Below are 18,483 nucleotides of genomic sequence, written 5' to 3'. Positions count from 1 at the left end.
TGGGGCTTTTAAGTTTAAAGGATCCTAGACTGCCAAGTAGCTTTGCTATTACAATCCAGGCCATTGTCAGAAGCCACTTGCTCACAAAGAGGCTTACCTGAAATACAGTCACCATGCTGGCAAGGTTCAGATTACATTACGTGTTCTGAAAGTCTCATTTCTTCCCTAGCTAACATCAGACAATGTCTGAATTGGTTCTCCCATGCTACAATGCCTCCAATTGCTCCTTCCAGCTGCTGGCACAGCCAGAGAGTACACTGACATGTATGGATTTGACTCACAGCTGCTGCTAGAGTGACTCATGCACATGGAGACTTCTGATGCTTCCCACAAATTCATGCCAAAGAGTGGCAATGCATGTGGCTCTGCTCCTTGGCACCAGGCACCTTTGTAGCCACAATGCTCATTCAGAACCACATTTTTGCTTTTCTTCCTAAGAATATCTTCCTGCAGCCTGTGTCATTAATAGGATTTACAACTTCCCTCAGACTTCTCCAACTGCACATGCTGACCAAAACAACTTATTTGAAAGAGACAAGCATAATTTTAAACCTTTATTCACTTCTTTTTAAGTGCTAGAGGAAAGAGCCTTTGGGAAAGGACTAGACAGAAGCAGCACAACTACTTGGAACAACTCCCAACTCCATGGATTTAACTTCTAATGCACTCCAAGACATGAATACCTCCCATGCCTAGAGCAGTAGGGTTTTGAGACAGACCAACCACAAATAGTCAGCATCTTGAATTAATATGAGGGGTTTTTTGAGTCACTTCTCACCAAAGCAGAGGCCCCGGAAGAGATCTGCATTGTAGCATGTCCTGAAAAGCAGCATATTCCTATCACATTGTACTCTTTGACAGCACCTCTGCAATTCAAGCATTTCAACTATTTTATGTTTATGCATTAAGTAGTTCTGCATAGTTTCCTCAATTTGATGAGCTGCAAAATTGTGCAGAAAAGAGAAGGGACAGGAACACCAGGGCAGCTTAAGGCTACATCCGAGAAGACAACAGGCAACCCTAGTCACAGTTTAGCCCTTACAACTCTTGCCACTTGAAAAAGTGGACTACAGCCTAATGCAAAAAAATGTGCATTTATATGGAACCAGAGACTCAGAGAATGCTTTGGGTTGAAAGGGACTTTAAAGATCATCCAGTTCCAACCCTCCTGCCACGGGCAGGGTCATCTTCCATTAGACCAGGCTGCTCAAAGCCCCATTTAACCCAGCCTTGGAACATTTCCAGGGATGGGGCAGCCACAACCTCTCTGTGCAATTTGTTCCACTGCCTCACCACCCTCACAGCAAATAATTTCTTCCTAATATCCAATCTACACCTACCCCCTTTCAGTTTAAAGCCATTCCCCCTTGCCCTATCACTGCATGTCCTTGGAAAAAGCCCCTCTCTGGCTCTCTAGTAGGCTCCTTTCAGATACTCAAAGGCCACAATATAAGGTCACCTCAGAGCCTTCTCTTCTCCAGACTGAACAACCCCATCTGTCTCAGCCTCTCCTCACAGGAGAGGAAATATGAGGCCTAATCTCTAGTGATACATGGTTGTTGGACCTAACTGAGGATGCTCTGCTCCCTAAGAGAAAAGTCTGGCTCACACATCAACTTATTTAGCTTTGGCTTTAATTGAGGAGGGCTGCATGAAAACAAGGACTTAGGAATTCACCAGCGCCTTTAGAACTATTTGAAATAACAGCTGGGACTCATGAAAACAAGCAACTGATTACAAAATTCCAAATTACAGGACATGAAATGAGCACACCCCTAGGTACATGAATACTGTTACAAGTACCACCACACACAGTTTGGCTGGAAAATGAATATGCACCTTTACATCACCTGCTAGAGCAGAGCACTGGATCCATCCCAGGTACAACCCAAATGCAGCATTATTCTAGTTTTTACCGAACCCATTGTTAATGTACTAGCTTTCTCTGAGTCCACCCTCCTTCACAGCTATTTCACACTAGTTTCACACCTCTCGATTCCTTTCCCTATTGGAATCCTGGTTCTAATGCACTTTACAAGATTACCTGGAGCAAATCCTGGTTAAAACCTGAAATACACATACAGCTAAAAGGGCTGACCTGAATAATGCACAGTGAGACGATGGAAACAGATGTTTGTACAGAGCTTGGCAGATGATACTCCGGAGAGAGAGTCAAAGTAGTGCCCAAGGAGTTGTCACATCAGCACTGGTGCTGTCAGAAACAGCACCTCAGAACAAGACAGAAGTGACTGAGACCTTGGCTGTATGCATGAGCAAAGGGCACCCATAAGCCATGATTCTTTACTAAACAGCATGCAAGCAATTCTTTTTTCCCACTCATGAGCCAGCAAGCCCCATGCTCTGTCCCACAACAAGCACTGCAGGTTTGCTTTCCTGCCCTCCTTACCTGGCCCTCCTCTGCCCGGGAGGCGTCATTCCCGAGCAGCGGCTCTGCAGGAGGTGTCTGGATAGTGACGGACTTCTCAGACCGACTGCCGTCTTTGCTTCGGGGAGATTTGTGTCTGTCCCGGCTCCTTTTTCAAACAGAGGAAGTGGAGAACAATGTTACCAGTTACTCTATGGAGCAGGGCCTGAAAGGTGCTGCACCTCTACCTACAACAGGTGCCCCAAGCATTAGATCAGTGAAGTTTGTCCTTCTCTTGACCAACACAGACTCAGGCTGCGACAAAACAAGCTCTGGAGGAGGTAGAAAGAGAGACATTGCTCAGAGAAGCTGGCAACCTGGAGGCTGGGACAGACCACCCCCCCAGTAACAGCAGAGGGGAGGACAGGGATCCATACCCACCACCTCGTGTTCTCTTAAAACACCCTCCATCAGCATTGTGCTTAAAAGGAAAGCCTGGATGCTCCAAACAACTGGCAATTCCATTTGGAATTTACTAGTCTACACAGTTTTCCACCTACAAGAAAGTGTCTTGCAGGGACATGCCCAGTTAACACAAGGAATTAATCAATAGAGCTTTAGTTCCTGCAAAGCAGAGTCTTGTCATCTCTGACCTTAACACTGTGGGACAACTGGTGAAGTTTATTTCCACTGGTTAATAACCTCACGCTAACCTCTCACAAAGAAAGCAAGAACATCAAGGGTACAAGGCCAGTCTTTATTTCCAGAGCACCCTTGCAGACCTCACAGCTTCTCATCTGAGAAAGTCTCAAGATGAATTAAGCCCCACCAATCTGCTCACCAATGCTTTCCTCCCTGCTCCCACATGGACAGGAAAGCAGCCTTTGCACTGGAAACCCTCACTATGCTCAGGGACCGGCTTAACACTCATGAGTATCCCAGCTCTGCCTCTCTCTTGGAATTACCAAAGACCAAAGCTTTCATGGGATGACACTTTTTCCAGTTTAAGGGCTCAGGATTTTTATGTTGTTTTTGGAACTCTGAAGGTACCTTTCCACATAGCATTCTAAGTTTAAAAGGGCAATCTGTATTGGTTGGATGCTAAAGAAGGGAAAAAAGGCAAACAAGACATGTTTTACTCGATAACTGGACTGTGAGCAAACAGCCTTAATGGAAGAATTCTTTTTCCAACCACACAGGGTAATTGCTTCCGAATTGCAAAATTATTTTGGACCAGCTCAGTCATAAGTTGCAAACAGTAAGTGGCACATATTTTACATCTAAAACTAAGTATAGTGTAGGGAAAAAAAAAAAAAAAAGAAAACGTTTCCAAATAACCAGAAGTTTCAGAGCAGATGGGTTTTCAGGCTGTTGAACTACCACAACAGAAAGGACCTGCTATTCAAGTTCAGAAAAGCCTGACTTCTAATCCAATCAACGCTGATAAAGGACTTGTTGCCGACTCAAGTACCACTCAAATTCTATTTAAAAAAACCTCAACACACCATTAACAGAGTAGGCTGGAGGAGGGTGGGGAGAGGCAGGAAGCCCTATTATTAGAGAATAAAGAAATGGCATCAGAAGACAACTAGCAATTATCAATTTAGGAAGTCCAACGTGTATTCTCCCCAGACACTGTACTCGCCCTTTCAGAGGGGAGTTAGGTGATCTTTTCTTTCTGACGGCACTATCCCAATCTTTTTTGCCACACATAACCCCAGCATGCATCCAACAGGTTGAATATCACTGAATTAGCAGCTTCAAGTCTCCTCACTGCTCCCCACAAGGACTTTCCACAGGTATCTCCTCCAGACATGTGGGTCCACCGATTTTATCCTGGCTTACAGGTTTTTCTCCCCATAGGACATATCCTAACTTAGAGCCGTAAGTAATTAAAAACAAACATTTCCTTACCCTTGTCTGTGAGCTTTTTTGGAGTGACCTGAGTAGTGGGAGTATCCCGAATATGTTGATTCTGTATCCATTGCAGCAGACATCGGGTGTGCACCAAGGGGCACAGATTTTATTTAGAAGATGAGTTCCTGGTGCTCCTGAGGTGGAGTCCGTGGTAAAAGTGCTTTCCTGGGTACTCTTTGCTTCCCAGTCATCGGTGAGATCTGGTCCTCAGAGACTGAGTGAGCTTCACTTAAAAGGAATCTGATCAGAGGGGAGGGGAGGGAGGGTGCTTGGCTTCTCACGATTGACCTAAGAAACGAGAAACAGGCATGGAAGGGCACTCTAAGCAAAGCAAGACACCATCCCTGCTGCAGGAATTCCCTCACTCTGGCCACATATCACACTCATCAAGCCTGTCCTGCTCAGCCTCTCTTTCTGATCTAGTGAAAAATGTGCATTTGAAGTACTTTAAATTAATTCAGTGCATCTGTTTTGCAGAGTTCATCTAAAAAGCTGGAAGAGACAGTCTAGGTCACCTGGTAGGGACAGTGACTTGGAGAAGGCACAGCAGCCTTACATACCAGAATTCACCCACAGAAAAATGAACAGGCTTGGCTTTGACACATCTCTTCTCCTGCATGACACAGCCCTAAATACCCCCCCCACCTTTCAGAACAGCAGCATTACAGCCTATTTACAAGGGGAAGGGGTGGGGGTGAGAGCAACTTCCCTAGGAAAAATGCTGGAGAGAATCAGCCCACCATGTCTGAACCTGCTTTGTTTTCATAACTGCAAGGTGTGCCCATTATACAGGCATTAGTTACTATACAATCAATGGCACTGTGAACACCTCCCTCTCTTTGTAACCTTTGTCTCCAGAAGCTAATTCAGGCCTCAAAGAATTTTATTAAAAATCATCTCTAAATATACACATACTAATAACACTGGGGAGAGTCGACTAGAGATCACATCTAGCTTATATGGGCCAATGCTTCCTATAATGTACTTCCACTTGGAACAGTAGCTGAAGTCACACCTGTAAAGGGCAGAAGAGAGTCATGCTTTTTGGAGCAGGGCAACATTAGAACAATTCCCAACAGTAACATGTCAAAACCCCCGAGCCCTGGGGGAAGGGAGGGTAGACATCATCCCACTTTCCAAATCCACATCCTGTGGTAGGTGAGAAGAGACATGGAAAGGAGGGGAGTTGAGGAGTTAATCATGGGTTTGGGGAAACACATGCAGATAGGGAAGAGGGAAGGGTTGCAGCTAAGGACACAGGTTCCTTGGCACAGCCCAGCCCTCCTGTGGCACACAGGAGCACACTCACATGCCTTCTGCCCAGGCAACTGCTGCCTCCAGCCAACACAGCACTAAAGCCATGCCATGCTTTCAGAGTGGGCAAAGAGCACTTTAAAATTACATCAACTCCCTCCGTAATTTTCTGCTAACAACAGTTTTTGAAGCTGTTAGCAATAACAAAAGGCAACCACTGCTTTCATCCCTCTCCTTCCCCAAAGACAGAGGGACAGCAACAGAAATCCTGCTTTGGCCAACTATTCTTGCGAACCGTAAGATTCCTCCATTAACACCTCCACAGAAGCTCGCAGCAGAGCACAGAGCTCTACCACATGCAAGCAGTGCCAAAGATCTAAGCCTCTTCCCCACAGGGTTCTTTGGCTGGAGGTGCAATCTGCAACAAAGTAAAGCAGCATCCTCACTGCATCCAGAGCTGCAGGTATTGGCACCTTGGGCTTTCCAGGGCTCTTGGAAAGCAGAAAGGCATGGGGACCTTTTGTGTACAGGACTCCCAAGCTCCAAGGGCACATTGTGCCTCAGAGAATACAGAAGGGAAAAATAAGGATGGGACCGTAAGGCCCGGTTTCAGGAGGAAAGGAATGAGGATGGATTTAAATACAGATAAAAAAAGCCAAGGTACAGCACAGTTTGGAAAATAGCACCATTACTGTAACAAGAATAAAAATCCCCCAGCCTAGGATGTGATGTTAACACTCGTTAACTCCCTAGATTTGCACACAGCCTGTACCTTACTGCTCCAGCAATAGGCTCATTAAAGCTGATTTTTACCTCTACTGTCCTGCTAGGCAACACAGAAAAATCCTTTCTCTGTGTTTGTCTTCCTCTGATAAATGGAGATGAGGCCACAACCCCCTTACATTCAAAAAAGCACGATGAGGAGATGGCTACACAGGACTTACAGTCATTAGGCACCACAGACCAGAAACACCCTCAGCTGAACAAAAAGTGACAAGTTATTGTAGTCTTAAACCACTGTTTGTGATGTTGCTGGAGTCCCTTTGAGAACAGGCATTACCTTTACAGATAGATATCACTGCATTATAGGAAAAGGAAAAGCAAGGAGAGCTGCTGGCATACATCAGTGAAGGTTACATATTTTTCTAGCCCTCTAGGAAAGTATAAACTCTCACCCTTTTCCTCTAACCACATAAAAGAATTTCCCAAATCCCAGGTAAAAGCATCAGAGCTGAGGCAGGGACTGGGAATAGAGCCCCTCTTTTGACCCCTCTCACCCCATCAGCACAGGACCACGCTTCTCTGGAGGCCTCTGGGAACATTTCTGCAGGTAGAGGCTGCTGTGGAAATGCACAGGCTGCCTGGGCAGGTAGCATGAACAAGCAGTGCCCATTTGATGGTGAGTGAAGTAAGGCAGTGCTTGGGCACCAGGCAGAAAAGACCAACTCAGGAACATCAGGGCAGGCTGGATCATGCCAACTTTCCTTTTCTGTGTAAGCAAGAGCAGCCGTTTTGATACAGCTCTGTGAAAAGTCAACAAGCCGCCCCTCAAAAACTATCAAGTCTCCTGGATCACCATCAAAAGCAGTAATCTCAGAGGTATTTTCCAACCTAAATGATTCTACAATGAACTCAGCGACTCTGCACCTCCTCCTTGCCCCAGCTGCAGGATATACCAGTGGCTAAATAGATCTTCCTGTCGAGGAAGGTTCCTCACAGGCCAGTCAGGAACAAAATACATCTGCCCAACCTCAGCTGCAAAAAGCAGAAGACCTCTGGCTTTGCCTGGTGCCCAACTGAGACTGATTGTCAAGAAGGCTTCCTAGATTTGTCCAACAGAGGGTAGCCTGGATTGCTAGATAGACACCACTCCCAGTCAAGGAGGGAGGAGCACAATCCAAACACACACTCCTTATAGCCATGCCAAGCCAGTTACCCACCGGCTGCTCTATTTCATAGCGGGAAGGCAGGGCAGCCTTACATCACAAAAGCTTCTGAAACTACTGTGGAAGAGGTAAGAAAGGGACTGAAAGACAATTAACAAGCTAAACTACATCTCTGGGTTGGAGCTCTTCCAATGGTATAGACAGAAGTCAACACTGGATTATCCATCACCCCAAGAGTGCCCACTACTAGAGCCTGAGGAGTCCTAGAGAAGACAAGCTGTTCTTGTGTCCTTCATAACAGAACCATACCCAAACTAAGCACAGTCTTTACACACCTCCACTACTAAATCACTGCTAATCCTACCCTACCCCTCTGGGCAAGAACAACTGTTCTGCTTAAAGCAGCAGCCCCATCATTTGAGGCCTCATCCCTTCACAAAAGAGCTTGAATTCAGAGTACAACACAGCCAACCAAAATGGTTTCACAAAAGATCATTACATCTTGCAGGACTCTGCTGAAGGCATGGTCTGTTTGCAGAGCTTCTGGCCCTGCATGAAACAAAGTTCTGTTGGCCTGAGGGTACAGTTGCACTGTATTTCAGTGTTGACAAGAAAGCTGGTGTAAGTAGCTTCCACCTCCACACCACGGTTCACCACTCTCAGTTGTGTCAACACAATTCTCAGCAAGCAAACAGCACTGCTGGAAAACAAAACAAAAAATCCCTTTTTGGCCCCCCTGCCACGCTTTTGTCTCGGATCCTTTCCGTGACCTAGTTCACAGCACAGCTCAAAACAACAAAACCAACATGAGGGTGAATAGCAGCTCAAGTGAACAGCTAGAGGGGAGATGGGAATGCCTCCTGTGCTCCACCACGACAGTTGTATAAACTGTACACCCAGAACTTTGCTCCCAGTAGGACCAGCACTCTCACTTTGCCTTTCCTCTACTCACTGATGACAGAAAGAAGCCAAGTACTAGATGGAAAACAATGGTAAGGGCACCCCAGAGTAAATTTTGGGACCCTGTGCTGGCAAGGAAGACTGCCGTACCCTGTATGACAGTAAAGAAATGCAGTTACCCCTGAATACTGCAGAGATCACTGTAATTACAGTTTCTATGCAGCTATACAACTCATTGTAACTCCCTCTTTTCATATGCTCATAAATCTCAAAAAGAGTTCTTTTGAATTGCTATTTTCCACACTGGAAGCTCAATGCTATTTCCAATGAAGTTTGCTTTGTGATCATCTTCAAGGGAGAGCAGTTTGGCTCCCAGCCCAAGAGAAATTTAAAAGAGCAAGTTACATCTTTAAATCAAAGAGGGCAAACGCAAACAACAGCTCCCTTTACATCCCATGCTTTCCCAATGGATTTTCCCCTGTGAAGTTGAGGCAAATAACTCCAGAGCAGCTCATCTTTGAAATTTTTGCACAGTTTTTGCTCTGTTTAAAACTTGCAATCAATTAGAGTTGGTTTACCAGTCAGTTCATGAAGTTGTATGTATTTGGAAGTGCCATCTGGAGTGCAAAGCAGCCACAAGTGTCCGTGAGGATGTGCGCAGAATTCAGCTCCAAGCGCCGTCAGCCTCACTTGTTAAACAGCACCAGCTGTCTACGGGGTAATGGATGCCCACGAGCTATTGCACTGAGAAATCTTTTTTTCCCCTTCATTTAGTGAAACGAAGAGCTTTGCAAATCAAACACACCGAACCTCAAGCGCTGAGGGTTCAAAAGTAAAAACAATTAGGACAGCTAAGCAGTGAGGAAGCTTTTCCAACGTCGGCATTGGCCTGGCTGCACAGTACTGCTGCAACACATTCCCATTATTCACTTCAGGAAAAGGAGAAGTTGCGTAACTTCAACTGCAGACATAGTAAGACCTATGAGCAATGCCACAGGAACCTCTCGCTTTTGAATTTCCTGAGCAGGCTCCAGTCCAGCAACTTGATCTGTAAGCACATAAGTTCATCCATGCTCATCTACTCACAGAGCAAAGATTTCCAGTTTTAACGGGCAATGAGCTTTGGGAAACAAGGTTTTTTCTAAAATATTTGAATTTATTTTTGCAGGTCATGAAATAAGGCCAATTTTGGCCATATATATATATATATATATATATCAAACACTAAGCCATGGCTTTTACTCTATGGTGGAGGCTACTGATTTGCAAGCCCCTCATTCTAAAAAACCCCTGTTTAGTAGTCAGCAAAATTCAAGCCCTTTAGCAATAGGTTCTCTTTTCTTTTTCTTCTCAGAGGCTCCTCAGAAAGATTTCACAGATTCCCTGGAATTTCCAGCCTCAAAGTTGAAAACCATTAGTCCAAGACATAGGTATTTCAGAAAGAAAAGCCACTTGGTTTATTGAAGCAATCCACTGTTTAATCAGAACATGCAGCAACACAGGTCTGAAAACACAGCAACTGACAAGAGAAGCACCCAGGCAAAACCACCATTCAAGTGAGTGGAGTTTCCAAGCAGTAAGCCCCAGCCTCTTGTCCCCCTATTACACAGCGGGAAGCTCTCTACAAGGGGCCCATCTGTGAAGCACTTTCCTGGAGGATGTCCTCTGCCCACTCCAAGAGCCACATCTGTGCTGTCCAAGTTTCTGAAGCACAACAAGCATTTGAGACTCAATCATGCAAACTACACCTCAGTGCCATCCTGTCAGGCTGGTGAATGCTTGTGCTTCCTCACCCATGCGTCTGTTCCATGCTGCCAGATCTTCTGTGCTCCTCTTAACCCCAGAGCCATGCAACGTGGCACAAGGTAGCGTGGCCTCAACCTCCAGACACCAGAGCACCTGGGACTGTGCACAGGAATACAGTTTTCCATACTGACATTCAAACCAAAACAAGCGGGGAAAATAGTCTCACAAGACACTGCTGACTCTGCCTATCCCAGCAGGCAGCACCTGTAACTTATTTTCAATATTTGCTTTTAGCCACAGCACTTAGATACTAAGTTAGCATTAAAAGGTATGAACTGGAAAAGGTTTCTCTACTGAAAGAGCACTCCCTCATTTAACACACTTCATATCTGCCTGCATTTTCTATTTAAATTTAGAACAAAAAAGAAGTCTACAGACCTTGAGAAAATCCCCAGGACACAGCACAGCGGGACTCCACAGAATGGAATCTTTCTATATCTCCCTCATGCTCAAATCTGTACAAGTCCAATGCCATTCTGCTCTTGCAAGGAGAGAGGGCAAAGGTGTTGACCCCTGAGGAAATAACCATTGATTTTTAATTTGACCCAAGTCAGAAAATTCTGACATACAGGCTAATGAGGAATTAAAAGAAGTGCTAAGATTGTTTTTACACAGGTTCATTTTCTTCTTCCAATCAACGGTACCAGACGTGGAGAAACATGAGCTGTTTCCCACCAGCAGAACAGGACATCATAGCTCTCCACTCAGGTCTGCCTCTCAAGTCCCCACACAGCAGCACAAGCCCTGCAGCAGCAAAGTCACACTTCTGATACCATCCTTTGCTTTGGTTGCAAGAGGTGGAGGTGTAAGGAAGGCAGGCTACAACAACACAACACGCAGTTCTGCTAGTACAACTGCAGTAATTTGGTACTGCTGCCCGAGTACTGTTTCCCAGTTTCACAATGACAGGAAGCCCTCTCCAGGTGCACATATCCATAAGACAACAGCCACCAGGAACAACTGCCACTGCTAACCAAACCCAAAAGGCCAGAAACAACCACTAGGAGCTGCTGGTTAGTGGCTGGGAGCAGTGAGATATTTGCCTGGCTGGTTCCAGTACAGCCTGGGATTATTCCAAAATCTCAGCTATGGGGAATATTTTTAAAGGAGACTTTCTACAAGACTCCATTCACATTTATTTTTCAAAATTAAAAACTGTAGCGATCACTGAGCCAACATTGGCCTCGTAGCTGTGGCCAGCTAAATAGCCAAACCCCAGTGGGGGAAAAGAGCCAAGCATGGTCAAAACGAAGCTTTTCAAAGGTGGCAAAGCACTGCTGAAGCTCCCTTCTCCACAACTCTCCTCCTTGAAGTCAGGCTAAGCTCACAGGCAATGATATCACAGAATATACTTCATAACATCCTAATTTGCACTTCCAGCCAGAGTGACTCCATTTCTTAACTCTTTAGAGGTGCACAGATCTTGTGGGCAGTTCATTACTGACAAACGCGGGGTCAAAAAAATCCCACTGCTCAAACAGTCACAGAATCGCCCACCTGCCTCCTCAGATCAAAAATCCTGCCATCAAGTCACTTATGCTTTCACCGGCTCTGCAATTCAAAGAGTTCAACCCTTGGCATAAGAGAGTCAGCTCACCACCCTGACAACCTTCTGAATAAAAAACCAAATTCCCTATGTTATTTCGCAGCAGCTCTCCTTTCCGTCACTCCTGCTCCCCCTCCCGTGCTGCCCAGCGGGATGAGCCCAAACACAGAGCAGTTTGTTTCACACGGCGTGGGCAGGCAAGGCACCACCAGCAGAGCATTCACACCAGCGCGGAGCCTCTCGCACCAACAGCGCACAGGCTGCTTGCAGGGCGAGGTTCGGCAGCCAGAGCGCTGCTGCGCCCACGGCCCTCGCCGGCACCGAGCGGCTTCTCTCGGGATGCCGCGATCGCGGACCCGCCGCCCCCGCAGCCTCACGGCGGGCAGGCTGAGTCCCGGCCGGCAGGAGAGAGGCCCCCGCCCGCCTTCCACCACCGCCCAGGCACGGGAACCAGGGAAAGCGCGGAAAGCGCCGGGCAGGGCAGCGGGACGCGGCGGGCTGGCCGGGCAGCGGGCACCGCCGGCGCTCTCAGCAGCACTGCCCGGCCGGGCACGGACCCTGCGGCCGGGCGCGGGAGCCGGAGGCTGCCACACCGCCGCCCCAGCACCGGGGTCCCGGCGGCGGGAGGGCGTGGTGGGGGCAGCGGCATCGCCCCCCCGCACCGCGGCCGGCGCCGCACAGACAGACGGGCGGATGGACGGACTCACCTCCCTCCCGCGGCCGTCCCATGCTGCTGCCGGCACCGACCCTACACTCCGCAGCCGCACCGCTCGCGGCCACCTTCCCCGGCGGCGGCCGCCGTCGCTGCTGCCGCTTTCCGCTTCCTGTGCCCGGCGCCGCCCCGCACCCCGTCCCTCCCCCGCCGGAGCCACCGCCCCCGGGCGAGGCTCGCCTGCCCTGGCAGCGGCCGCCCTCACGGTCGCTGAGAATCCAGCACCTAAGTCCCCCCGGAGTCGGGCTCTGTTGCAGCCGCACCTGGTGGGTCTGTGCGGCGGAACCCGCTACTCAGCCCCCGAGGCCCGATCTGACGCTTGAATCTCTCCCCGTAGTTCAGCCTCCTCTGCACCCTCGGGGCGTACACACGCTCCTTCACATCTCCTGCCGCTGCTTTCCCCATCGCCGCCCGCCTTGGTCCCGGTGCCCAGCCCATGACCCCCGCAGCTCTGCAGCTCTTCTCCACCCAGCCAAGCTCCTCGCCTGTCCCATGCTGTCACCTTCTCCTCCAAGAGAAAGATCAGTCCCTTGGAGCTATCTCAACCCAGACTACGGTGTCCTTGGGTTTCCTCTAAGGCTAAGTGTATTGCCAGGCACTCTAACGCCTCACTTTCGGGATGACTTGGTCTGTTCCTCCACCCAAAGCCTGCAGCTGCAGCGCCTTTTGACCCTGGTCACAGAGGACTGCCATGAGGAAGGGCCTCCTGACACCCTGGGAGAAGGGCCTGGTTTGCCTGAAGCCTACCCTGGGCACCAAATTTCTGGCACCGCTTGGTCTGGGCAGGTGGGAAGGAAACAGGAGAGTCCTATGTTAGCACAAGTCACTTTTTCTACATGTAAATGTTGCTCCTATTTCATTTCGCCTTTGGGTTGTCTTACCCTTTAAAAATATTTAAGTTTTTAGGACATACAATGAACTAGCAACTAGGAATGTAGGAAGAAAATCTAGACCTCCTAGATTCCAGTCCTGCACTTTTGAACTGCTCAGGAACGGTCCAGGCCACAAATTGAACAAATGCAGAAGAAACTGAAGTTATTCCTATTAGATAGTGTATGTTTTGTATTATTGTGGCTTCTGTAGATGGCATCTTTTATTTTTTCCTTCCACTTTGTCTTCCTTCCCTTTTTCCAAAATAATGCCACAGTTTTATTTGCGGTGCTTGCCCCCTACTCAACACCCATAGCCCACGGAATGACTTCACAATGAAACAGTCAATCAGGAATGACAAGAAACCTTTCAATATCGCTCTGATTTGGTAGTTATATTACCTCCTATTTTGCATGGCATACATGCCTACCCAACCCTGTGACTGACTGGAAGAGTCTGATATCAACTGATAGGCTCCATCTTGTATTATGCATCAACATGTGTTTAAACTTGCCCAAGGCCTGAGTGCTCTGCTGCATTCCAGGGACTGTCTCTGCCCTGAAAAGCACCTGACACCCTGCTGAAAGCCTGCCTCAGTCTCACTGCCTGCTGAGGGCTCTCCACGGCTGATGGGCTTGCTCTGTCCTCAGAGGTGGGCAAAATGTGACAAAAGACAACAGGCTTGAGCTTAAGCAGAACACATCTGGGGCAGGGCAGAGACTTGGTCCAAGGAGCAAGGTTTTACCTTTGCTATGTGGAGGAGATACTGCCCTTCCTGAAAGGCTGTGGAACCTCAGGGGACAACATCAGCAAGGGAAAGAGGCCTTAACCAAAGATCTTTAACTAGACATCTTTGAAAGCAACAAAGAAACTCTACTAAATCTATTTCTTTTCCTACCATGTTGCCCAAGCAGCTGCTCAAGAAAATATAGAGGATTTCTCAATACTCATTCCATGGTTTAGAGCAGCAGGACTTGTTGCAGTACCCCATGGAAAGGAGATTGCTAGGGATGTACGCAAACCTCCGTGAGAACCAGCACCCATGCCCTGCCCAGACCCGGTGCACATACCTGCTAGACCCAGCAGTGAAGCATCTCACATCTAACTAGGTCAAGGTGTTACACAGAAGACTGGCAAAGGAGGAATACACTGAAAATGGACTCAGGGGGAGATTCTGAGATATTGTCACATGCTTATCTCTCATCATCTGTTTAAACCTCTGAGACATGAAGAAATGTTTTGTATGAGTCAAGCTACCTGTGTAGTAGGGTCATAGTTCAGAAATCTGTGACATGCTCTGCTCCTGTACACTACTGAATAGGTAAAAATAGAGTTGATTAGGGTTTTCTTTAAGGTACCTGAATGGATGTTACAGATTGACAGGAGAACTGTTTCAGTTGGAATGGACCTCTGGAGGTCCAGTCTTTCCAGTCAGAACAGGGTCAACTAAAGCAGGTTGCTCGGGGCTGGGTCAGGCAGGGTTTTGAATATCTCCAAAGACAAAGAGTCCACAAGCTCCCTGAGCAACCTGTTCCAGTGCTTAACACATGCATAGTAAAAATGGGGTTTTTCTCACATTTAAATGTAACTTCGTGCATCTCAGTTTGCACCTGTTCCCTCCTTTCCTTTCACTAGGTCCCACTGAGAACAGTCTGGCTCCACTTTTTTACTCCCTTCCAACTGGTATTTATACATAGTGATACACATTTACACACATCAACTCCACTCTGAAACCTCTTCTCAAAGCTAAAAAAATCCCAGCTCCTGGTGTGCCAATCCCTGAATCATGTTAGTGGACTCCAGTATGTCCAGGTCAAACAAAGCTGGTTTCTGGTCCAGAGTGTGCTTGTAATGCAAAATACTTACACTGTTCTGTTCTCCTCTGCCTTGATCTTTTCCTGTTCCTGCTGGAACAGTGGCCAGGAGATGTTTTAGGAAGGATTTGTAAGTGCCCAAGTATATGATCTGGCCGTGCTTTATGGCATGATCTTAGATGCACACACAGATAGGTGAGGAGCTAGGGCACACATATGAAGCCAGGCCCAAACTGTTTCATGAAGTGGCACACAAGAAAGGGAGATGATTTCAGATTCTTCATCCATTTCCATAGCAGACTTGAGATCATTTTATGAGATCATAAATACCTTTTATTTGCTCCAAAGTTGTCTCTCTTCTATGGAAAAAAAAGCAATCCTTATCATATGAATGTCACTGCTGCAACCTCAAATTCACTGGAAGCAGAAGAGAAAGGACAGTAGATGCCCTGCACTTATTTCAGCAAGTTAATTAAATTATTATTTTCTGCCTAAGCCACCAAAACCAAAGCTTTTATCAGATTTTACAAAAAGTAACTTCTCTCTTTCCTTAACTCTCTGTTGATTTGCTTTTTTCAACAGCAACAGGATTAGCATTCTCATTTCATACAGCTCCTTGAGGGGCTTGTTTGTATCCTTAGCTTTGAAGAAACACACAGGAAAATTTTACAAGTGCAAGCAGGAACATTCTCTTCCTGCCTGAAACATGAGGGTCTAGACAGTTCCTGTCTTCATCACATTTTCTGAAGGGTCTATGTGCCTTTCCACCAATGCAGTACCATTTGACCAGGGCCAAGATGGGTGGATGGTGTAGTCCAACATTAAATACACACACTTGCAGGAAATTCAAAATTATACAGACATCTGTTTTCTAGAGAAGACACTCATATGTAATGCTACTAATCCATCTACTGCATTCCTCAGGCTTGGACATTTCACTGTGAAAAGCATGAGTTAGACAGAAAACCAGATAGACATGAGGCACTTTCTGAAAGGGGGACATTATCCATTCTTATGGCAAATCCCTTAGGGTTTTAAATCATTTGTGTCTTACACTTTGATTTGCTGATCGCAGTGCATCAGCAACCTGCTCTTCGCTGAAATCATCTGAATAAAGGTCTACATTCTCTCTTCCAGGATCATATACTGTAAAGCGATGGGAGTTTTCACACAACTTGACATGTATGTCAAGTTCATCACTTCTAAGTCATCTCTCAGCTCAAAAGTTTGCTTTTCTTTTTCCTCAAGGACCTTGGCTTCACTTATTTTTAATTGAATCAATCTCCTTATCCTTATATTTTTCTATTGATGGTTTTTGTGGGTCAGATTCTGCTCTGTTTGGAGATACACACATACACTATTTTTGTTTAGATACTGAGGTTGAATTCAGTGTAGATTTTTTCCATCACCTTGGAAACCAGTCTTCTTCTTTCCTCAAAATCCAGGCTCCACCTTCCCCAACACACAGTGACATATCTAGATAATTTTGTCTCTGACAAAATTCAGTGACAAAATCACCTGTCTACATTTGTCCATAAAACCTGATTAATTTCTGTGCTTGGTATTGCTTTTACTACTTCCTGAATAGAAGGGAAAGATCATTCTCAAGTTACAGGCCTCTAAAGATAAAATTTGTGTGCATAATGCCCTGAGAATCAGAGGCAATGCTTTGTGAAGAAACACAAGCGTGAGCTGAGCCAGCACAAGTATAAATGTCACTCTGAATTACAGCCTGCTTTTATACAGCATCAGCTGGAGCCTCCAGCATGGGGTGCAAAGTTTTTTCCTGAGACTGGATGTCACTTCAGAGGTCCTATCTGATGAAACTGCTCGTACAGCCAATCTGAGCTGTGCATCATCATGCTCTCAGCCACTGACCTCACTCCAGCAGCTCACATCCAAAGTTTAAGTAAACGTGCAATGGCAAAAATGCACAAGGTGCCACTTTTCAGCTCTTCTGCTGCCAAAAAATCTTATTTGGAAGAAGAAAGAGGCCAGAGGGATATGACTACAAAAGAACTCCTTACTTCCCTTTTGGGGTGGTTTCTATTTAGAAAGGGAAAATGCATAGTACTGCGCAGCTGAAGAAACAGCATGACATTTTTATTTTGTATAGCAACTTGTATAAAAGCTGCTGAGCCCTTTAAGGAATTAATTATCTGAAATACATGGTTTCTGCCCAAATAAAGAGAAATGGTGGTGGGTAGCAACACTAGAAAAATTTTACTTTGCTGAGATTCTGCAAAACCCAATTCAGGATTCAGCTGAAATCTCACTTCCATTTCAAAGCAGACAGAGGTAGAGCTTTTCTTTGGATTCAGCAGATTTAAAGACTACTAAAGAACATCATTTAAAACAAAAAGAAAGCAAAAAACCCACAACAAAGTCCCCACACTCCAGAAGCATTTCCTAAGTATATTTAAAGGGAACAAAATAAGGTAGATTTCATCTGTACAGTTGAAAAGGACAAGAGAGGACAAGAACCTGATTTATTTACTTGCCCCTGAGTTAGAGGGCTAGAACCTGTTACATACCATGCCTTTTCCTGTGTGTTACAGGTACCTCAGCTCCCTGTAGACCTTAAGGGGTAAGGGACATTAACAGTCAGCCCTCTTCTCCCTTGTAACTCTAGTCAGTCATAGCAGGGTGGGGGGCACAGGACACGGGCTGGAATGAAGGAAGGCATGAGGCCTCAAAAAGGAATGGCTGGCCATACTGGGGGCAGACACACTACTTCAGTCTGCTCTGGGGGACCCAGCCACAGGACAAACCCTCTGTTCATGTGCAACTGGTGGCCAGAGAACCCGTAGGTGTGCGCGAAGCTGATGAACAAGACTGCACACACTGGAATACTTGGGAACTAAAGCTTTTAACAAAGGGCAATAAACATGCAGGAAAAAGAAGAGGTGGAGGAGCAGAGCCTTGAGTCTGCAGACTGAAATTATGTGTTCAGTCAAGCTGCCAAAGAAAAAAGCATAATTGGTGTTTTAATTCTGGGAAAGAGGGAGCGTTTTTTCCGGGCTGGAGAAGCACTGTGAGCTGCTGCAGCTGATTAACAGTGCCACCAGCCGGCCTGCTGGAAGAGGGCCAGTTTGAGAGGCTGGGGAAAACAAGGTACATCCACCCACCACCTCTGACCCCTCCAAGCCCTCACAGTTGGACTCTGATCCTGCAGGCACTCTGCCAAATGCAGAGGGGGCTGTTCCTGGGAACAGCTGCAAGAAAGGTCTTACCCACAGAGGTGCCGTGCAGCACTGGCTGCCCTCAGCTCCAGCAGGTCAAAGGAAGTAATGAATCTCATATTTGGTACAGCCAAGAGTAAATGACAGAGTATCCAGCTCAGGAGGGGTTCTCCTCGTGTGGAGCACACCAGTCAGCATGAGGAGCCATGGCAGGCCTGGAATTATTAAATA

General features: G+C 46.7%; 1 protein-coding gene across 2 annotated transcripts in view; it reads right to left on the bottom strand.

The window, feature by feature from the left end:
* Positions 1–12,509, bottom strand: part of VANGL1 (VANGL planar cell polarity protein 1) — a 45,762-nt gene extending 33,253 nt beyond the window's left edge. Inside the window, exons 1-4 of one of the 2 annotated variants that reach the window (XM_030234327.2) lie at positions 12,382–12,502; positions 10,507–10,641; positions 4,280–4,570; positions 2,408–2,534 (exon numbers count right to left, since the gene is read on the bottom strand). In XM_030234327.2, coding sequence (XP_030090187.1) covers positions 2,408–2,534; positions 4,280–4,362 — 210 coding nt within the window. In that variant the 5' untranslated portion in view covers positions 4,363–4,570; positions 10,507–10,641; positions 12,382–12,502. Of the gene's footprint in view, positions 1–2,407; positions 2,535–4,279; positions 4,571–10,506; positions 10,642–12,381 lie in introns of both variants that reach the window. The other variant, XM_030234325.2, reaches the window with a different exon arrangement.
* Between the last annotated feature and the right edge of the window lie 5,974 nt (positions 12,510–18,483).

The sequence above is a fragment of the Serinus canaria genome, chromosome 1, assembly GCF_022539315.1.
Source record: "Serinus canaria isolate serCan28SL12 chromosome 1, serCan2020, whole genome shotgun sequence".
Lineage (NCBI taxonomy): Eukaryota > Metazoa > Chordata > Aves > Passeriformes > Fringillidae > Serinus > Serinus canaria.
This window is presented reverse-complemented; position numbering and strand designations above follow the sequence as displayed.